Source organism: Equus caballus, chromosome 17 (genome assembly GCF_041296265.1).
Source record: "Equus caballus isolate H_3958 breed thoroughbred chromosome 17, TB-T2T, whole genome shotgun sequence".
Classification (NCBI taxonomy): Eukaryota; Metazoa; Chordata; class Mammalia; order Perissodactyla; family Equidae; genus Equus; species Equus caballus.
This window is the reverse complement of record NC_091700.1, coordinates 40,821,656-40,844,802: the sequence shown is the minus strand read 5'-3', so window position 1 is coordinate 40,844,802 and position 23,147 is coordinate 40,821,656. Positions and strand designations below refer to the sequence as shown.

General features: G+C 41.4%; 1 protein-coding gene across 5 annotated transcripts in view; it reads left to right on the top strand.

The window, feature by feature from the left end:
* The first annotated feature begins 18,791 nt into the window (after positions 1-18,791).
* Positions 18,792-23,147, top strand: part of RNASEH2B (ribonuclease H2 subunit B) — a 74,885-nt gene continuing 70,529 nt past the window's right edge. For 3 of the 5 annotated variants that reach the window (XR_011427723.1, XM_023621552.2, XM_023621550.2), the window contains exon 1: positions 18,934-19,356. Coding sequence is in view for 3 of the 5 variants with exons in the window: in XM_023621552.2 (XP_023477320.1) it covers positions 19,293-19,356 (64 nt within the window). In the remaining 2 variants the exon portion in view is untranslated. Of the gene's footprint in view, positions 19,357-23,147 lie in introns of all 5 variants that reach the window. The other 2 variants (XM_023621553.2, XM_023621551.2) reach the window with 2 other exon arrangements.

Below are 23,147 nucleotides of genomic sequence, written 5' to 3'. Positions count from 1 at the left end.
TACAAAAAGCTTTCCACTGGAGTCATCAGGGCAGTCTTGGTGACTGAAAATCTGGTTTGTCTTTTCTAAGAATATGCCATAACTGTTGCAGCCTTCAAGCCTTCCCTTGCCTGGAACAGCTTCTTCCCTTCCCTCCACGGAGTAAAATCCTCTGCGTCTTTGGAGCACACTTCCCCTGCGAAGGAGCCCTTCTTTAGAACTCGCCTCCGAGCCCCCTCAGTGGAGTTGTGGACCACTATTGCACACTGCCTTCCTCTGGTCATTGCTTTGGGTCTCTTTCTCCCTTGTCAGAGACATTATTTTAGATATCCTCTCTTCTCACAGTGCATAACAAACACAGTGGACTCACAGGAGGCAAATGCTCGTGGAGCAGTTTTAGAAGACAAACTGAGGCATACTAAAATTTTTAAGAGTTTATTTGAGCACAAATTGACTAGAATCAGGCAGCATCCAGTCTAGCAGATAGCAAGGAGCTCTGAGGAGCTCTACAAAATGAAAGACTTTATAGACACAAGAGAGTGGGAACAGGAAGTTACACTAGGCAAAAAAGCGGGTTAGCTATTGCAAGGTTTCCTTCAGGAGATGGCAGGGGTCTCTCAGGCAGAGGACCCAATTAGTACTGACCAGGCGAGTCCTTATTGACTGGTTTAAGATTCTATTTCTGAGAGAGACGAAACTGTAATTAAGTCTCAGTTTGATGACATGAGGCTTAGCACAAGCATCTCCATTTTGGGCCTGTTGTCTTGTTTTTAACAGTAGTTTAATAATCCTTGAGCCAACGTGACCTGCTCCCAAAAGCCCACTGGGCAGAACACTTCCCAATTTGGGGTTCAATGGTGTCAAGTTGGTAGTTTGAAATGGGCAGTGCTGGGAGTACTGACACCATAGAAATGAGCAAATGCTACAAACTACCCTTCCTACTCCCCACCAGAGCCAACCGCTAACATTCACCAGCACACCACGTCCTAAGGCGGATATGATGAAGGAGATGCGACGGAGAAGCAAAGACAGCTCCTAAAATGGAGTCACCGCTGGTAAAGCTCCATACAGGAGGGAGGTTGGAGAGTTAGAGGGAGCGCTCACATTCAAATTAGATCTCCACAGTCGAAGTAAATATGAAAAGACTGACAAATTTTTCCACTTTAATCCCAGTGATCTCATGATTTCATCAAGAGTATTAAAAATATGATAGCCATGTGGGAAGGGGGTGGTAAGAGTGTTTTGATCATTACTGTCAGAGATGTAGAAACAAAGTTTCGCCTACAAAAATCTTTAAAAGTGTATTTGAAGAGATAATACAAAGGCTTGACCAAATGTTTAAATTACATAATTAGCTATAGGAGAAAACGTGATTGCTGGGCCTTTGTATTTGAGTCTCAGCATTCACGACATTGAACATAATCTCAGCTTTAGTACGAAAGAGATCTTGTTTTGAAGGAAGGAAAAGTAAGAGCTAATATAATCTTAAGATGGTGCAAAAGACCACCTAAGGAAGGAGAGCGTGGTGACCAGCCTGGGGTGATCAGGAAGAGAGCGGATTGGGTGGGACGATCCACAACCTTTTCTATTAGTTTTTTACATCCCTTTTCTTAATGTCAATTACTCATTAAATAAAACACTGTAAAACAGAGATTTCTTTTCTAAATTAAGGAATAGGGTTAATCTAAATCTTATGTTCCACTTTTATGAATATATACACTTTTTAAAATCATTTCAAAATATGATTACTTTATGGTGAACCTCCAGCCAAATGCCTCTCAAGATAATGCTTTCCATGTAAGTTTTAAGTCCTTAACCACCTGAATGACTACAACATAAAAATTGCAATATCATAACCTATCACCATTAAGGTTAAATCAAGAATAAATAAAAGTTAGCCACCACTTCCCCCTCAATGCGTGACTTGATTATTTTCAAACTCTTTGCCCACAGTCTTTAGCATGTGGGCTGCCGTGACCAGCTGTGCCCTCCCCCGCCACACAAGAAACAAGGCGTGTTCCTGGGCAGTGGAACGTGGTGCTGGGGCGTGGTGGTCGTTGTCTCCTTGTTCTTGCTGCTGGTGTGTGGATGCTTAGCTGCAGCTCACAGGAGACTTACCATGCCCTCAGAGAAATCTCTCACTCTATAAAAGAAATAAGAATAAAGGAGGGAGGAGGAAATCCAGGAGACAGAAGAGAAAAGAGAGAAGAGGAAGATGACTACAAGGGTCCCAGTTTTGAAACACAAAGCCTGGATAGTGAAAATGAAAACAGAATGAAAGGATAAAGACTTAAAAGCTATGGAACAAAGTAATGAGAGAAATCAAATCTTAAATCTGAATAAAAAATGTCTGATTTTAACAAATAATAGAAGACTGACTCAACGGCATCCTGAAATTTCCTTGATTGTACAAAAGGGTGAACCGGACCAAACTGTTTCTTATGGTCGTTTTATGTCCATGAGGATGGTAATTGCAAACTTTTAAATGATGAAAAATAACCTTGTAGGAGGAACCGAAGAGCTAGTTTGATTTAATATGGGCCTGTACAAGTTAAATGCATTCATTTCTTTCCAGTGCTCTGCGATAGTCAGTTGACTTTTCCAGTTCTATGAGACCATTAGAATTCCAGCTACGCGTGGGAGTCTCTCCCTGTATAGCGTTGGTACCAAAGCTTCACAAATGCTGTTTGTGCAGAGAAATCAGTGATGTTAAAAAAAACGATCATTCGTAAGAAAAATTCCAAAGGGAGCAGTAACACAAAATGATTAAAATGCCAAAGATATGAAAAATAAAGACAATTGTTACAAGATGCAATAGCTCTGAATGTTTGCTTTTATGTGACAGATGTTTTTAACCAAAGCTCAACGTTGGCAGTTCGAGTACACTTATGATTTTAATTTGTATTCTATCCCCTTTTCATATCAGTGTCTACTTACAACATCTGTGAAGGCTCGGTAACCTAAATTTGACAGGGGAAAGTGAACGGACTGTTTTTGGAGTGTTTCCATTAAGTCCACGTAACAGACTGTTAACAAAAATCTTAAATAGCTATTCTAATCATCAACAGCAATCTTACACAAATTAAATTAGACCCAAAGGGCCCGATTAACTTTAAAATGCCTTACAGGCATGGAATTTAAATTTAACTTTTTTCCTTTGGAGTAGAAATAGGATTGTTCAGTATGAGTCAGAGGTACAGTTAAAAAAAAAGTTAGCGGGTATGTTAGACTGTTAGACTCATAATGACATGGGGACAAGGTTTCATTTTCTTTATCAGGAAACCACACTTATGTGCGTAGAAATTCAGTTAGGCCACAACCAGGCTCCTGGTTTACAAGCAAAGCAGAAGCACTGAAAGATGTAGGAAGCACGGCTCCTCTAGTGAGCTCAAGGAGGTCTTATTGCTAAAGGAAGAGGGTACAGTCAACAGACATTACCATTAAAATGACACCTTCAGCGGCAGTAAAAGTGAGCTGGAATTTCTACAGTTCAAACCCACCTATCAAGAAATAGGCTGGGTTCATGACTTAAAGTATAATTATATCAAGAATCAAGGAAAAAAACATTTAAAAAAATATCTTCCACTCTCTGCTTTAGCTAAATCCCCAGAGGTCTGTCCAAATGCATTTCTTGAATTTCCATTCATCCCAAATCCCAGCCAGCAAGTTCTTCATCTGTACATTTGGTATGGTCTCCAAACCTCACACATATTTGATAACTTCTCTTAGGCAACTTCCTTCCAGCTGCACGGAACATGTGATTTCCCCCCAAATCAACAGCAGTGAATGAGAAACCCAATTCATATTAAAGAATATAAACATCAGAACTACATTTTGGAAGGCCTATTTCTTTGAGGAATGCAAGTCATTTCAACTCTTACAAAACTATCACAGACATCCACATTTGTCAACAACCCTCAAGGTAAGTGCCCTCGAGGTAAGTTTTTTCACCCACTAGATGATGCTGTCTTTTCCCCACCTCCCCAGACACTAGATCAGAGTCATGGAAGATGTTTATTGCTGGCAGAATATTCATTAGTAGCTTACAGAACCAAAGTACTTTTCGGAAACCTACCCCTCTTCCATCATCTCAGGGGGCTTTGACCTCCATCTGGATCACTAAGGTTAGAATCTGATTAGTTCAGGTCAATGACAGGCCCCCAACCACTGTGATTAGGCCAGAGATGGGCACATAATCTGAGATGATACAGACAGAATAAAAAGAAGGACTTCTATTTCATGCTTTGATGTAAGCCAAGAAGTATGTAGCTCCCACTGACACTGGCCGCCAGATTGTGAGCATTAAGAGAGCCAGTCTTAGGAGGAAACTAATACTGCTCTATATTTGAAATCTGGTTATATAGAGAAATATTGTTATTGTTTCTGGAGGCTTGAGTCAGGGATTTTGATTTCTCACAGTTGAAAATACTCCACTGAGTTAAGCGGTCTTCTGAGTAATTTGTACTCCAATGTCTCTCAATTTTTTCTAGAATTCATCCACCAGTCCTTGGCGACTGGGTCAAGAGGCTTCAAATAGCAGACAATATACACCATATTGTCTCCATTTGCCAGTGCCAGAGGACTATTTTTGAATCAAGTGTGTGTGCCTGACTCTCTAAGAATGAGTTATTTTCCCAAGAGAATTCTATTTTCATGCAACTAGACTTTCCTATCCACCTGCCAAATATGCCCAGTCGTGTCCTAAAATATGTCAGGCTAGGCTCAAGCTAGAACCCCTGACACATAAATAAATGTATCTTTATATAAAGTTTGAGCTGAAAACTGTTTTTTTAGTTTATCCAACTTAATCTCCCTCAATTTTAGATAAACTCTAGGCTGGAGAAGTGACTTGCCTAAGGAAAAACACTGAGAAGACTTAGAGATAAGACGGGCCCAAGCTTCCTGCTCTCAGCTGAGTGCTCAGCCTGCTGCTCTGACACACTGAGCCTTCAGGCACAACCCTGACGCCCTTTCCCATGGCACGTGAGCATTACAGACCATTATGTTAGGGATTTCAAACAAAACTGTTGAGATTCTGTACTTAAGAAGTCTGAACATTTCATATTTGCCATGTTAGCTATTAACACAGTTATTGCAATTCTTTGAGAAATAGTGCTTAGATGCAGTGAAAATTGAAAGAACAAATCACTGGGAAAGGGTTTTAAGCTCCAGGGTTGAGGCTCAGCACAAGTTATCTGACTAATGGTAAGGTTATCCAATTATACCGAGGCTACTTTTCTTAAGTGTGTTCTAACATAATTAAGAGTAGACATTTAACACCAACCAAAAAATTCCTATATTTTAACATAAAAAAGCAGGAAAAGCATGCAGACCTTTTATTTTATACCCAATCCATATGAAATACTTAATTGTGAAAATTGCTGCCCAATAAATCTTGGAAACATGGTTTTCAATATATCCTTGCCCTACTCAAGAACACACACTGGCTTCTTTCCCCTCCATCCTCAAGTCTGGAAATCTCTGGCTGATTTTCAAAGCATTCTGTGACCACACACCACTAATCAGCTGTTTCACTTCATCACCTCCCATGCTCTCTAAAAACATCTGCACTGTAGCCAGAACCCTCCATTTAACAACATTCTCTGATATTCATGAGTATTCCTCCCTCAGGTTATAGCCCACGTTTAGCTGAAATCTGAAATGCCTCAACTGCTCTGGGACTGTTCCAGTTCCATTCATCCCACAGGGCTCATCAGAAACCCCTCCTCATTCGCAGTGAGCCCAGCCCATAATCTTCCCTTACAGTCAGTAGTGCTCACCCTTGATTATCGACTGCTATTTCATAATGTTTTAATTATTTCGTACGTGTGAGTCTTTTCAAATTTGATGGTAAACTTTTCTTTAAGAATAAGCAATGATGTTATTCTTTCTTTAAATTCACTCTGCAGAGCATCTTGCACAGTATGGAATTTGAATGCTCCTCCACAACGCTTATTAATGGACGGATTGCAATAAACTGGGTTGCAGGTGAAGCAGCACCTCACCCTGGTCACTGGCCCTCCAGAGCCTTTGTCGCCTCTGGTCCTGCTAGGGTACCACTAGTTTCTCAAGTCAGAGTAGGCTCTTGTGAGGACTGAGAACCAAGCTTTCTTGTTCCGTTCCTCAGAGTCCTCTCTGTTTGGCTGTAAATTCTGAGTACATCAGTTAAGATCTTCATATCTATAGAGTTGGTGGACAGAATCTCAAATTTCAAAGGACACCTATGTCATCAATAATCTCTTCTAGTTCCAAGTAGGCTAGGATCTAAGCTGTTTCAGCAAAGCTCTTGTTCTCAAAATCCCCAGGAAACTTCAACGTCTGGTAGAGATCCTAAGTTATTTCTAATGCCTAATCTAAATCTCTTTGGCTGCGACTCAAGTCTGTCCTCTTTATCACAAACCTAAGTGGAAACAGGGACTAGGGTTTTCTTTGCTGAAAAATGACATCCACACCATATAACTGGTTTTTTAAAATATGTTTACCAGCCTATCTTCTTTAAAGTTAAGGATGTGGTGGTGTGTTTTATATCTGGTCTCAGTTTTAAAGTAAATGGCCATCTGTAGTACTGATTACAATAAGGCAAGTTCTTTGAATTTCCAAATATTCAGAAAGTACAGAGAAATTTTGCCACATTTGCTTTAAATATTTTATTTAACAAATTAAGATGTTATGGATATAGTTGATGTCTCCTTTGTAACATTGTCTGTTCTCTCTCCGAAGGGTGGGGACTATCCTGAAGCTGAGTGCATATTCTTTCTGTCCAGCTTTTAAATCACATATATACTTATATATGTATATATAATATACATGTATTGTATACACATATCATATACATATGTATTATGGGATATATATATATTTATTCCATATACAACGTGCACCATTTTTGAGTGTTCACATTCTTTATATCACAGTATATGTTTCACTCTGGAATTTACTTATGTGTAAGAATATGTTTTTAAGATTTCTCCCAGTTGACAATATTGATTAATTTCATTCACTTGTTTTCCATTGCGTAACAATGATACAATTAATTTACTCATTCATCTATTGATGGACATTTAAGCAGCATCCAATTTCTATTACAAACTATATATTGAACATATGTATACTGATCAACGTGTGCACATATTTGAGAGTTCCTCTAGGATGTATACTTAGAAGTGGAATTGCTGGATATGGACAGAAGTGGATAGGATATGCGTATCTTGAATTTTATCAGATAATAAAAATTGCTCTCCAAACCGCCTATGGAAAGTTATACTTCCACAGGAAGTTTTTGAGAGTTTTTCACCAACTTGATCCTATTAGACTTTTAAAATTTTGCCAGTCGGATAGGTGTAAACTTGGTATCTTCTTGTCTTATTTCTCATTTCTCTATTTTTGAGGTTAAGTGTATCTGCTTGCCTATCGATCATTCACGTTCTCTCCTCTGCTAATTGCTGGTTTGTGACATTTACCCATTTGTCTATTTTGTCATTCTTACTGATTTGCAGACTTTAAAAATATATACATTCTGTTTTCTAATCTTTTGTCAGTTATAGACATTACAAATATCTTCTCCCAATCTGTGGATTGTCTCTTACCTTTAGGTGTCATACTTTATGTTTTTAAAAACTGTTTAATGTAGTCAAATTCATCAATTGTTTTTCTGTAGTTTTTGAGTCTTGTTTTAAGACCGTAAAAATTTCTTCCTAGTAATGGGGAGCAAGAATACGTATCCCACCTCAAGGCCAGGTGGTATGAGAGGGAAAACTCCAGGGGGCTTCCAGGAAAGCACTGTCCCTGGGGCGATCCATGTTTGCTTTAGAGCAAGAAGGAGAAGGGGCGGAGATATAAAGGTTTTCAGGGGGTGGTGGATTATGAGTTCCAGTGGGCACAGTGGAAGGTTCAGGGGTTGGTGCCAAGCAGGAGATGGGGACAAACCCTGTGTGCACCTTTCAGTAGGATTCATATACCTCAGTGATCCTTGAAAATGCTCAGCCATTATTTCTCCAAATCTTGCTTCTCTAGCATTCTCTCCATTCTTTTCCAACTCTTGTTAGAGCCTCTCAATCTAGCCACCATGTTTACAAAGAGCTCCTTCATATTTCCACCTCCTTGAGTGTGCTGCTTTATCATTCATTTCCTCATTATTATCTTCCAATTCACCACTTCTCCTTTTGACTGTGTTCAGTCTAGAATTTATTCTACTTAATGCCTTTATTTCAATGACTGTATTTTTCATTCTGAGGAATATAACTGGATTTTATTTTTAATATTCCCTTGTTCTCACTTTATTTCTGTCAGTTTTTATTTTATAACTTCTTGTCATTTCTTGTGAGGGTGTTCTTGTATCTCTTCGGGGCTCTGACACATTTGTTATCACTTTCAGATTGCTCTGTTAATTTCATATTATCTTGAGAGAATCCATGTTTCTCTTGTAGATTCTGTGGGCCATGTTTTACATGAAATTGTCCTCTTCCTCATGTGTTTTGGGATTCTAGGTTGCAGGCTCATTTTGAAGGATAGTTTTTTTGTTTGTCTTCTTCATCCCTACTTCCAGCTCCACTCATGCCTCCTTATCTAGCAATCTTATTATTGCCTCCATCCAACTCCCAACTCAGAGCTAAGTCTTATATCTGCAGTTCAGGGTTCCCACCACTGGTCAGAGTGGTGATATCCAAGATCCAGTCACCTAGTCACAGGTGGCCTTGCACAGGTCCTGGCTGTGAGGCTATGTCTACATCTTCCCTCATCCTATTATGCCTCCTTTCATCCCTAACTCACTTCCTGGTTTGAAACAATGAGCCTTCCCTGATCCCTGTCTCACATAGGGTGCCTTTTATTCCAGTACCCACCACAGTGGAACTCCCAGCTGCCTCCGCCTGCTTCTGGGCCCAGAGCCTCACAGGCCTGTAGCACCAGTCCCAACTTACTGTTCTGTATTTCTTCTCTATTTATAGTCCATAGAGACGCTTGTCTTGCCTTACAACACGAGCTATGCCTTTTCAATTTTTATATCATATTTATAAATGTTATTTGTTTGGAATAGTGTAGGTGGGGACTTGAAGTATGAAATTACTGTGCAATCTTGAGTTGACATTCTTCTTATCTGAATAGCCAAGAGGGAATCTGAAGCACAAATGGAAGGAATGGCCTCAGTCAGGCTTAAGTTAGTGATTAATAACTGGTAGGAACTTGGGCACTAAAGATGAGAACCAAGGAATAGTTGTTTCATTAAGACATTCTGAGAATTCATGGAGTATCAACAAATTCTTGATTCTTGAGAGATTATTATTTGTACTTCACAGGTTATACTTTAAAGGTTCAAAACCTGTAGATAAAATTATCTTTATAAGCCAAAGTAAATAACAATTAATAATCAGTAATGACTTTTCCTTTATAATTATTCTACAGCAATTGCTCTATTTTTTAGACTTTAAAAATTTTACTTATTCACCCATTAACAAGAATTTACTGAGTGTTGATTATGTCCCAGACTCTGTGCTATGAGAAAATAAGACAAGATAGACAGGGCCCCTGCCCTCATGGAACTTACAGACATTAAATTAATATGTAGGGGATGGCCCAGTGGCATAGTGGTTGTTTGCACATTCCACTTCAGCGGCCTGGGGATCACAGGTTCGGATCCTGGGCATGGACCTAGCACGACTTATCTAGCCACGCTGTGGCAGCATCCCATATACAATAGAGGAAGATTGGGACAGATGTTAGCTCAGTGACAATCTTCCTCAAGCAAAAAGAGGAAGATTAGCAACAGATATTAGCTCAGGGCAAATCTTCCTCACACACACACCAAAAAATGTAGTCACAGGGACAAACTTAACTTCTGCTGTGATAAGTTCTCCGCAGTGCCCTTCTTCCTATTCTTCACATCCGTGACTCCTTCTTTCCCTTCAGGGTTTCATTAAAAATGTCACATCCTTTGAGAGTCCTCTCCCCATCTTCCATTATCCTCTGGTCCAGCTCAGAGCCCTGATTTAAGATGCTTGTCACAATTTATTATTATTTCAGTTATTTATTTTAAAAAGCTTATCGTCCTAACTAGACTATAATTTCCACAAGGACAGAGAGCCTGTCTATCTTGTTCTATGGTGTTTGCTGTCACTCACCAGCATCTAGCACAATGCCTGGCTCCTAGTTGGAACTCAAGAAACATTTGCTGAATGAGTGAGTAAGTAAACAATAAGAGAAGGAGACCTAAAAACTGAGTAGAGTTTGGTCAGGAGAAAGGTAGAGGTGAGAAGCATGTTGGGTGGGAGTGGAAAGAACTTTCCTGGCAGAGGGAACAACCTGTGTCAGGTCCTTGGGGGCAGAAGGAGTGTGGCAGGCTGCAAGAGCAGAAAGAAGACGCAAGAGGCTGGAATGGCAGCAACTGAGTGGTGCTCAGGAATCAGCTTGTCTTGGCTTTGAATGCCAAACTGAGGATTTTAAATTCTATTTGAAATGTGGTTGGAAGCCACTGGAGTGGTTTAAGCAGGGAAGTGACTTGCCCAGCTTTTCTTTCTGAAACTGCTCTGTCCAATATGGCAGGCTTTAGCCCCGTATGGCTATTTAAACTTGAATTAATTAAGAATAAGCAAAATTAAAAATTTGGTTTCTCAGTCACATAATCCACATTTCAAGTGCTCAAAAGCCACATGTTGCTTAGTGGCCACCTTAACAGAAAACATAGATATAGAGTTTTCCCATCATCACAGAAAGATACATTGGATAACACTGTTGAAAAAATTGGCCACTCTGTGTGCGGCACGTGGTTCAGAGGAGATAATTCCAGTGTACTATAAAACTTGAATCTATGCAATGGCAAACCTAAGAACTTTTTGCAGTGGAAAAAAAAAATATTTCAAACAATAATCTAGTTGAAAATGAATTTTGAGTTTTCAAAGGGTAATTTAACAGTTCAGAAAAGTACTAGTCATAAAATTAAGCTGCTCTCAAACACTTTGAGAAACTCTCGTAACATTTTGAGATACAGTTCTAAAATTTGCAGCATTTTCTCCAAACAAATATATCTAAAGATTGGTCTGGAGATAAGGAACAAAAATCTATTAGCAAATTTACTAATTAGGATTATGTCTATGCTTTTATGGAAACAGTCAACATTTGTTTATTTGAAGTAAAATCTCTTTAGCCAACTACCATAAATATTGGCTGCCTGTCAGAAATGATGTACCCAAATTTCACATGTTTTACATTTCCTAATAGTGACCCAGCCCACACTGTATTTTTATATGATGACAGCTGTCATGAAAGCAGAGTATCTTAAATATACATCGGATTTTGATTAATGAGCTAATGGTGGTTCCCTGTTTAAAGGCATTAGGCCTTATGTGGTGTTTAGCCAAAGCCCGCTCAGAGTTGACAATGATGGTGGTTATGTTATCCCTGTGTTAGGGTGTAGCCAAAACGATCACATTACCTATAGCAATGCTTCTTCAACTGTGGATCACAAGCCATTACCAGGTTATGAAATCAATTTAGTGAATGTCACCAACATTGAATAAAGAAAAGAAACCCAACAGACTAGAATTAGAGTATATTGAACACAATGCACGTAAGTGTTGGTTTGTGAAGTCTTTGTTACAATTGTGTGTGTGTCTTCTGTGTGACGACTGGGTTGTGCTGCAAAATGTATTTCTTCCTGTGGACTACAGGGAAAATATTTTGAGCAACACAGGGGCTTCTTTCAGGTTTTTAGTTGCAACTACTCTTGGTTGTTCTACCTTTTCCCCTTGGTGGCATAATGATCAAAGTCCGTTCCTTACACATTATTACACACTCTTAGTAGTCCTTGGTTAGCCCTCTGGGGGATCCCATTTTACCCCTTCAGTGGTGTGCAAGGTCCTCACTTCTCCAGATTCATCTCTTACTGCCTCTCCCCCTTGCTCTCTCCATTGGAGCCACACGGCCTCCTTTGCTGTCCTTGAACGTGCAGTGAGAGCTGTAGCCACGGAGCCTTTGCACTGGCTGTTCTCTGTGCCAGAAACATCCTTCCCTCAGATATGTACATACCTAACTCCCTTTCTTCCTTCAACTCTTTGCTCGAATGTTACCTTCTTAATGAGGCCCACCCTGATTGCTTTATTTAAAATTGCAACTCTCCTTGTACTCATGAGCCCCCTTTCCCTGCTGGATCTCTTTCCTCCATAGTACTAGCCACCTTCTACATACCATACAATTTATCTATTATGTGAAGTGGTCGTCTAGCTCCCTCTACTAGGTGTAAAGCCCAGGAGGGCAGGTATTTTTGCATGTTTTATTTACTGATATAGCCCAAGTAACCAGAACAGTGTCTGGCACAGAGTAGGTGTCAATAAATAATTCAAATTAATTTAGATCGGCCCATATTGAGAGAGATGAGAGAGAGAGAGAGAGAGAGAGAGAGATGAGAGATCAAGCCTCAAATACAAAGTTACCAGGAGATGGTTATTGCATTCTTACGTTATTTCTAGCTTTTCATCAAAAACGTCTAACTCTTCTTGGAAGCAGCCATTCTATTTTATATTTTCTTCTTATAGGACCCATTCCTCATTTGGCTCTTCAAGACATTAGAACAAGAGCTTCCACTGACTTCCAGGAACCCATCCCAGAGGAGTGTAGCACAAGTGAAAAAATAAGCCTCTGATTACAATTTATAGATTTAAGACGGTTAATCTAGGGAAAATTGTCAAAATATGTGCTTATGCTGAACTTAGTTATTTATCCAACATGGAAAGTGAAAGAGCAAAGGAGATCAGAAAAGAAATTACAGGGTCAGTTGGTTCACAACATAAAACTTAGGAAGAAATGTAACTGGATCAATGTGATGGGTCCTGAAATTGTGTTTCTGGAGGGAAGAAAAGTCCCCAGTGGAGTTGGCTCTGTCCCCCAAGGCAGGAGCATTATGTACTTGGCGCACTTCACTTATTTCTCACTTCAGATTTTGCAACATAGAAGGAGGGGCTACTACTTGTACTTAATGAAGTCAACCATGCCTCTCTGTACTTATTCCAGAAAGGGCACCTTGACCTACGCATTGTTAAAATATCACATAAGAAGTAGTTCCCATTTTTAAAAAGCTAGATGATTGTGAAACAATTTCAGGAAGAAATGCTAGAAATATCACTTTTGAGTTGTACATGATTGCTGTAGGGATGTCATTTGTAAGTTGGCTCATAGAAGACATACCTGATTTTAGAAATAACAAAAGGAGGAAACTTTAAGTAGATTGACATCATATAAATAGCAAAAACAAAAAAGCAAAACCCGAAACAAAAAAACTTGCAAAAGCTCAGCGAGAGATCACATGTAGCCACTTCTTTTAATCATCATCTTAATCTATGCATATTTAACATACTATTAGAATTATGTGAGGAACAGAAAGGATTATTTTTTCTTTTGCCCCCAAATTTATACCTCCTTTGTCCCAATCTGTACTTATATCTGAGCAATTTGAACATGAATTCAACTGTAATGCTCCTATCTCAGTACTTAACTCTGAAGCCAGAAGGACTGCACCATATCTTGTTTATATTTAATATTTTTTTATCTTAAGCATTTTTAGTAACCGGAAACATGTTTGGATGGTTTCCATCAACAAGGAAGATGATAGATTGTGTTTCATTACAAACTTGTCACATTTTAGTCAATTTAGTCACAATTTAGTCAATTATTGCCAAAGCTATTGAATGAATATTGTAGTCTTTAAGTTTATGGCAATTCTTTCACATTTTAAATCACTATTAATCTTTTTTTAAATCTCTTTGGCTTTTTCCCAAATCCAGAACAAGGAGTACTTACTTTGTTTCAAAGTCTTCATCTCTGGTATGATCTTCATAAGAAATACAGGAGATTCACTTGTCTAGAGGTTTTGACAGATTTTTGTGTGTGTGTTTGATATTTCTGCTAAAAAAGAGAGAAATTATAAGCACTTTTAAAGGACAATGCTTTTATTAATTTAACTAAGTTCTTAAAGAATTAGGGCTATTTCATGAACTAAAAAGACATTTGTTTTGTCTAGAGATCTTGATGAAGAATTTTTTTAAAAGCTGTGCTTCAGGTTCACGCTAAAAATAGATAAATTATAAACACTTTTAAAGGACAATCCTTATATTAATTTAAGTTCTTAAAGAATTAGGAATGTTTAATGAACTAATGAAGACAATTTTAGTTTTCAGGAATGTTACATGATCAATGTAATTACAAAAGTCAACAAGAAATTGAATATTATTCTGTAGAAGATTGAACACAATCCGTATTACTTATTTTTGCTCTTGAGCAAAACATTGGGTGGAATTCATATAACCAGAAAAATTTGTTAATCTTTTGTAATACATTGGCAATATTTAGCAGTTGCAGGCCCTATTTCCAGGTGGTTTGACAGAATGAGTTAATATCTTATCACTACTTGAAGAGTATTTTACTTGTAGGCAGAGAGCAGCAGAAAGGTACTGCTTTGATGTTATAAATGAATGTGTATCCTTAAGCCTCTTACTCATGAGATCATTAGGAAAAGAACTCAGGATTTACCAAAAGAGAACCAGATTATTATTGTTTATGCATGTAGGAGGAAGCACAGAGTAAAATGAAATTAGAAATTAATATTTCTATTATTAAATTTAAAATATTAACTGAGAAATTTTAGAAAATATATCAAAGTAGAAAGACACGATTAAATGACAACTGTAGTTAAATTTCAGTCACCTATCTTTTATTTTTATTCTTCTTCTTAGTTGTGATCATATTCTCTATACAAGTTTGTGTCCTGTTTTTGAAAATACATACTTAAATGAAAAATAGCCAACATTTCGGCATTTCTCAATTTATTAACTTGTTAGGGAATTCATAACTTAAAAAAACCCACATCTCAAAAGCACTGCACTGTAGAAAATAAGAATAGTGTATATCAATGTAACTTAAGTGAGAATAACTGGGACATTAATTTATTAAAATTTTCTGAAATGTGTGCTGATTGCTTGGGCTGTCATACAGCAAAATATGTCATTATCTGCTTGATTCATTTGATCCTGGCAGCCTAGCTCTACAGATAGTCCAGGCACAAAAATATATTTTGGAGCTTGACTTGCCTGGATTTTCTTGCTACCTTGATTTTATATAAATATATGTAATGTTTATAACCATATACACACACACATACATGAAAATGTGTAAACACAGTGTCAATACGCTTCAGCCAAAGACCACCAAAGACACCTGTAGTGGAACAAGTGGGTTTGTTACTCGTTGCAGGGTGGGAGAACACACCCCGTGGGAAACCCTGCGCGTCTCAGTAGTGGGGTGTTAGAAGGAAACTTGGAGGGTTTGGGCTTTGGTTGGGTGACTCCAGGGAGGGTCTGAGGAAGCAGGGATTCACTCTACAATGGGTGTTGTTAGAAAGTGGGGCAATTCTATGATTGGGCATCTCAATGGATCTTGTCTACAGGAGGGGAAGCTGGAATGAGGGATGAAGCTGGAATTGGTAAAGAAGTAGCAGTCACTCATTTTGGCCAAGAGAGGGGGTGTTTGGTATTTTGTGGGTGGCACAGTGACCCGTTTTTGTCTGTGCGTCACCAAAATCCGGAAGTGGCCTTGCTTGGTCTCATTTTATCGTGGTCTCAGGGCCGCCTTGTCTGAGGCTGGTATTCTGGGAGATTGTTTATGTCTATCCAGAGAGTCACATGGTCTGGCTGTGAGCATGGGGCCAGCTTCTGAATGTCAGCCGCTGCTCTTCTTTCTTTCTCAACAGTTTCAGTCATTCTTATTCTATAACTGGCATATCTCACAAGTTTATATGTGGGTATGTGTCACACGGCCCCTTTCGCAACAAGTACAATCCAATTTTAGGTTGGCTCAGATAAGAGTGTGAATATAAAGGAAATATTCTCCTCAGAAAGGACAGTTCAGTGCTACTCCTTGGTCCCCTTTCTAAACATTTGGCTCTTGCAAGCGCTGATCCTTTTCTCCTCATCTTATGCTTGATTATCATGTTGCATTCTCTGCTGTCACTAGATGAGCATTTGCCAAAAAGACAAAAACAAGACCACAATCTTTTCTTATGATAAACATGGATTTTCATTTTCATTTTGAAAGAAGCATGTTCAAAAGTTTTTAATAATCTATAAGAGAAAAAAATTGTTTTCACTACTCTTGGTTTAGGCTCTCTCTGCTCTGGTTACTGCTAAGCATGGCTAAAGGTCATTGAACTCTGCACTGTTCTTTTTCCTCCAGGTCCTTTTTCTTCTATTAGAAAATGAACATCTTTTGCTTCTGGCATTTATAAGAGTTTCTATGATTCTCTACTCAAAGGTATTAAGGTTGCTGTTCCCTTCTTATTCTTTGGAGAATGACCTGCTCGTCTTTTTGCATATTAGTGTGACTAGTATAAAAATTAATTTTGGAATATTTTATTATACACTGGATGTAACCAATTTGTTCTTGTTTATAAAACTTAGAAATATCACAAGCCACAATGACTGTTCTCATAACTGCCTATCTGTCCACAGACATGTTTATTCAAGAAATATTTGCTGAGCGCCTGCTGTGCCCACACACCTTTGTCCTAGGCATTGGGACACTAGCGAAGGAGGGAGGGAAGGTCAAGAGCCCAGTCTCTGGGCTGGAATTCCTGCTCTGCCACTTGCTGGTTGTACATGTTGGGCAATTAGCTGATCTCTCTAAACTTCACACTCTTCCTCTGTAAAGTGTGGGGATCACGCTAACCCTTCCCCTTAAGGCTGCTGGAGGACTGAAAGAATAATTGGAGCGACATGTTTAGCACAGTGTCTGTCACAGCTAATACTCAATGAGAGCCACTGCTATTTTTTGAGGATAAAGTGGTGAATTACTGGATGCCATCCTTCCTCAAGGAACTGACTGAGAATCAGTCTCCAGGGCCTAGTGAGATAAGAGTGAAGATTGGAGGCATCTCACTCATTCTTAGGGAGGGTGTTGGGAGGCAGGAAAAGGAGTGCCATGGAGAAGCCATCATAAGACCATGGATGAGTACAAGTTGTCCAGGCAGTGGTAGAGGGTGAGAGAAAAGGTGGAGGAATGAGGCTAGAGGAGAGCAGGGCGGCCCCAGCATTAAGAACACAGTATCAAGTGCTGGACGTGACAGAGCGCCTTTCCTCGTGGCCAGACTGTGGACAGGGGAGGGAGGGAGGGAGGCAGGTGGTGGGAACTGTGGCTGGAGGGGCAAGTGAGGACCAGATCTCAAGCGCCACGTGTTCAAAGCTTAGTACCTTGGACTTTACCCTGAGGACAATAGGAATCTGGAGTCACTCCCCATATCGCCACTGGTCCCCCTTCCAAGAAGGTACTTAAATAATTTAAGTGGATAAAGGAAATTGCTGAGAGATGTTTGTGGCAGCACATTTTAAAAAACGGTTTTTGTCCTTGGACCTAAAGGTCAGAGAGTTAATTACACACACACACAAAATTTGATTTTTCTTGTCCCCCCATTCCTTAGCCCTCCTTTACCCCTTTTGCTCCATTTTAAAGGCACCCATTTCTTATGTGGTTGATACATGGCCTCAAATGTGCATGTATCCTTGCAAAAATATGTCGTTTTATGTGTTTTTAATTTACCTACATGGTATTGTTATAAATCCCTTCCTGCATCTAACTTTTTTCCCTTGATATAAAGCATCCATGTTGCTATGTGTTCATCTAGTTCACTAAGTGTTCATCTAGTTTATTGCTTCACACTGCTGCATAGTCCACATATAGTATACACTGTAGCATTATTTATAATAACAGTTTGAAATAACCTAAATACTGCACACTAGGGAATGGTTAAGTAACCTTGGTGCATTAGCAGTGTGAAATAACGTCTCCATTAACAACATAGCTCTAGATGCCACGGAAAACAGGAAACCATGTTATTACAACGTTAAGGGAGAAAAGCAGACAAAATGGTCTTTACATTGTGAAGATAACAACATAAAAATACAGCCTCATACAGCCAATAGCTGGATGGGATTAGAGAAAAATGAAAACAGCTCTGCATGTTGGAGCAAGGGAACTGTGGGTAACGTTGCTCTTGTGACTGTTAGGAAGGATTATGGAGTGACTGGGGATTTGGCCTCCACACCAGAGCTTTTCCCATAGTATAATCGTGGGGGAGGGAAGAGATCAGAGCAATATCAACCTACAGCCTGCCCCAGAGCTGGCATCTGGGTGCCCCTCCTCAGCCAGAAAGGCTTCCTCTCCACCAGGTGTATCCTGCAGTCAACTTCAGCTGCATTTCTCTCACCTCATGAGAAAGAGGACTGAAATTAAAAATTTTTTCAGAAGGCTGAGATAGATCTAGTGCTGCTGAATTTAACTATCTTCAAGACTAAAGAAGAAAAGCGAGGTGCATTAAAAGTAATATTTTTCTTCCATAATTGGGGATCTGGGGTAGGAGAGAGACTTTTTATTAAAGTATGAGAGAAATACTTATCTTCTTTTTTAAAACCACGTATCAAGCATAACTTTTTCAATTAAAATTTTATTTTTAGAAGTTTAAATCCCCAAATTTCATGACCCTAAATTTTTAAACATGGCTTTTAAAATGTCTTATTCTTTAACTCATTACAAAGTCTCCCCAAATAACAAATCCACATTTTGAGCCTCAAATTGTGCACCCCATTTTAGTGATGAGGACTAAGCCCAATTTGAGGACTGCTTAATGCGTTACGAATCACAAAGCACACAATATTCTGACATTAATTCCAACGCACAGTGCAAGGGACAATCAAGATAAACTGACAACTACCAGTGACGTTACGATTCGGATATGCCAGTTGTCCTTAGCATGGACTTGCTGCAGGCTTTTCCAACCTGCTAGATGTGTGCCAGTCCCCCAAGGGTGGAGGCCGTCATCTGTCCTGCCCCCACTCCCCGGGGACCCGGCCTCACCCTGCTCTCCCACCTGGAAGCCCCTCGGCCGCGCCACCACCTCCCCGGAGGGCCGCTGGGGGCGGTGACCCGGGGCCCCGAGCCGAGGCGACCCCCCCGCCGCCGCGTCCCAGGGTCGCCGCCCCGCGCGCCGCGTCACTCGGCGCCCTCGGCGAGCACCTACCACTGGCCGAGAAGCGGAAGGGAGAGGCCGCGACCCTCCCCTGCCGGCGGGCCCTGCGCCAGGGTGCGGGTTGCCCGGCCTGGCGCTAAATTTGAAAACACAATCCTCTGGCTGGCTCCGGAAACGCAACGAAAAGAAATTCGTGCCGCGGGCCGCCCCCGGGGCTGCCAGTCCCTCCGTGCGCCGCGCCACCCGGAACAGACCTCTCTCCCGGCCGCCCGCTCCCAGGGCTGCGGCCCGCGGCGCCGTGCTCGCGCCCGGAGGCATGGCGGGCCGCGGGGACGGCGCGGACGGGGCTCGCGCCCGGCAGCACGTGTTCCTGCTCCCAGGTAAACACGCCCCCCCGGGCGGCCGCCACCGACCCGGCCTCCTGCCTCGCGCGGGGCGGCCTGCGAGCGCGCCCCCGGCAGGGCCGCTGCGGCGCGGAGCCGGGGCGCGGGCGGCACGGGGTTGGCACGCCCTCGGCCCGGGTGTGGAAGTGGCTTCTATCCTGGACCACGGTGCTCCTCATCTTGGTCACACGTCACCGTCAGCGGCGGTGTTCAGACCCAAGCGAAGCGCTGCAATGGGCCGAGCGTATTTCCCCGCTATAGCGCGAAATCTTTGTGGGTCGGGTGGGCTGGGGCAGCGGCCTGGGCCTGCGGAGAGCGGCTTCACGGGCCTCGGGGCGCGCTCTGGGGCCCAGAGATGCCTGCCGTTGGGGTGCTACTGGGTGTCTCCCACATGGCAGCTGGCCCAGCGTCTGGGTTCCTATGGGATCGGAACCTAGGACCCAGTAGGCCCAGAATGGTCTCGGAGACTGTGCAGTGTCTTAACAGGCCCCTACCCTGGGACAGGCCTTGGGTCCTGGGCAGGAGGGAAGGCGGATGGTGGTAGGGGTTAGGACAAGGGTGGTTCAAAGAGATTCAGGCAGGTAGGTAATGCCTGGAGTGCTGGAGCCAGGCCTCCACCGCCCCCCTGCCTGTTGACCAGCCATCAGGGCCTGCAGGGGCTTGGCATGACGGACAGTCACTTGCCACACAGGATGGGCCCTGTGGCAGAATAAACGGAGTTTGGGACTAGGGAGTGAAAGCCACACAGGTTTGGCCTTTTTATAGGATGATACATTGGTATGATAGCATAATATTGGAAATAAAATTTGCTCCCTGTATTTAATTTTCAGATTTAGCTCAGCAAGTGCAGTAGTTTTGCAGTAAATTATATTCTGACGTTAACACAGTTGCCCAGTAATCTAGATTTTTGTGGTGGATATTGAAATTTGTTACATGACAGTCTGTCAAGAATTTTTGCGTATGTTTAACTTTCTTTATAAAGACGTATAACATACATAAAGTGTACAAATTTAAGTGTGCAACTCAGTGAACTTTCCATATGTATACAGCCCTGTCACCATCCAGGTCAAGATCTGGAACTTTTTCAGCAAGCTCCTTATACCTGCTGCTAGAGAGCCCCGGTGACCTCTATGCTGACCTCTGTCCCCAGAGGTTCCTTTTGCCGTTTGGATCAGGGTGTACTCCTTTGTGTCTGTCTTCTTTCACTAGCGGTATGTCTCTCAGTCAGCCCTATTGTGTGTAGCAGTAGTCTGGTTTGTTGTTTCTCTTGGGTTTTCATTGCTGTGGATGCATGTTTAGATTGTTTCCGGTTTGTAGCTATTATGAATTACAGTTCTAAGAACATTCTTTCAGGAGGCTTCTGGTGGACAGAGGCACTCATTTCTCTGGGGTGTGTACCCAGGAGTGGAATTGCTAGTCCTAGAGACTTCTGCGTCCGGCCTTAGTAGATGCTGCTAAATGGTTTTCCAAAGTGGTTGCACCAATTTATACTCCCACCAGCAGTGTGTGAGAGTTCCTGTTGCTCCACATCCTCACTAGAGATGTTTGTCTAGTAAAATGGGTAATGCACAATTCACGGTTTTGACAGAATCTAGCAAAGGCCTACTGGTATACACGCTTTACATTAGAAAAATCCTTTTCTCACATTTGTCACATCATTCAATGAGATTTTAAGGGTAGGAACTCTAATCATTCTTTCAGAATTGAGTGCATTATTTTTATTCAGATATGTACAATGGCTGAGGATAATTTGAATTTCTTCTTTTGTTCTGTTTAATCAATATTGACATCCTCCTTCTTAAAATGTATTGGTATCCTTGTTGCATTAGCCACAGAAACCTTCAAAATAATTAAATATTGATTGCATCCCTGAAAATTGTAGGTTTATTATGTCTGCTGCTGGGCTGTGAGAAGAAATTTCAGTCAGGTTCCTGTTCAAAGCTGAGATGTACTCTAACCTTTGACCTTGTTGGAGGAGGCTGAGCTAGCTGTTAAAGAACTGATAGAAAGAACTGTGTGGTCAGGCAGGCAGGGTCTGTAACACAACTTGAGCTTCCGGCGCCTGTAACTCTTCTAGCCAGCCTTTAGTGCCACCTGCAGGCTCTGAGGGTTTACTGGTGGTTTGATAGTCACTGCAGTGCCACACGTCTTCTCAAACTTGAGGGCATTGGTCACTTTTGGATCTGGGCCCCACCCCCAGAGTTTCTCAATCAGTGGGTCTGGGGTGGGGCCTGAGAACGTGCCTTTCTAACAAGTTCCCAGGTGATGCTGATGCTGCTGGTCTGGGGACACCACCAGGAGCCACCGCAGTGAGACCAGCCCTGGGGAGCTGGCTTGGGAGATGGGAATGGCCAGCCTCAGGTTTAGCTCTCTATGCGATAAGCCACGATTCACCTGGTCAGGGGAGTGCATGTCAGCACAGGGTATGAGGCCGGTCTTGTTGATCTTCTAGCAGGTGGGAAATCAGCCCTAGAACATTAGGCCTTTGAGCAGAGGAGACTGTAGCCTCGGCTGAGTGAGCACCATAGCTACAGTGAAGTTGGGCTCTTAATAAAGAAGAAGATTATATAATATTTTTTCAAAACTATTTGGTGGAAGCAGTTTTAGAAAACTTGCTGGGATCTGAAGAGCTTACTCTGTATACTGGAAAGTGAGCACATTAACCAAGAGGCCAAGAGAACTTCAGAGATTTATCCATGAGACAAAAATAAGGCCACTGAACCTTGAGATGACACTTTTTTCCCAACATTTAATTCATGTTATTTATCGAGTTGCTCACCGCAGCATTGTGTTATATCTTGAAGCATATATTAAAAAGTACTATTTAGGTCTCTTTGCCTCTCGTTTTCAATGTCTGGAGAAGTCAAATATCCCCCCAAAAAACCAGAAGCTGGAACTTGGAAGGGATGCTTATGAGGTAGTCAGACTTGGGGCCTTGATTTTCATGGGCCAGTGGAGACGGAGCTCATGTTAGCAGGGGAAGAGTTTGTTGTAGTTTGGGATGGTCTTAAACATTTCTCCAAAATGTCCTGGGAATACTAGCCTATTTGCAGTTTTATTTACTGTACAAGACCATTAACATCTCTATTTTTTGGAATATGGTCGAAGTTTCCATCCCGCTTTTGCTGCCCTAAAAGTAAATGTTTAAGTCATATTTTTAACATTTTTCTCTAGCCCAAGTTTTGCATTGCTTGTCAGTTCTCCTAAGTTGGAGTGGACCGCGATGTGAAAGGCCAGCTGGGAACAGATTCCCTCAGTGCGGGATGCAAGACTGTGTTGACTGCAGCTGTGGTTGAACCCTGTTCCTTAGCCATCTCCAAGGAAATGTTAAAACATTGGGAAACTCTAATGTTGTACGAGGAGAAGAAAGAAGGACAGAAATGACCTCAGGATCATTAAAGCTCATTTGGGTCCACTTGGGCTGAAAACATCCCTCATTCAGCCGCCTGATTGAAAAGCGCCCAGATCGAACTGGACTACAGATTGCAAGTTCAGCTGTAGACAAGTTTTGCAATGAAGTCATTCCTCTTTATTTCATGAAAATACGTGTTAAACAGTATTTTAGGAGGAGTTGTATTTGTTCTTTATTTCCCCAGAGCTAGCATAAGTAATGCCTCTTTTTGAGCGGGTAGAGAATGGGTTGCATTTTAGGAGGTGAGATCCAGGCTGGCCTGCCTGCCTGCCTTAGACATTCCAGATATGGTAATGAGCCTTTCACGTGAGGCGCCATGATCATCACAAATGATAATATCAGCTCTGTCTCTCCAAATGGAGTACAAAAATAAAAA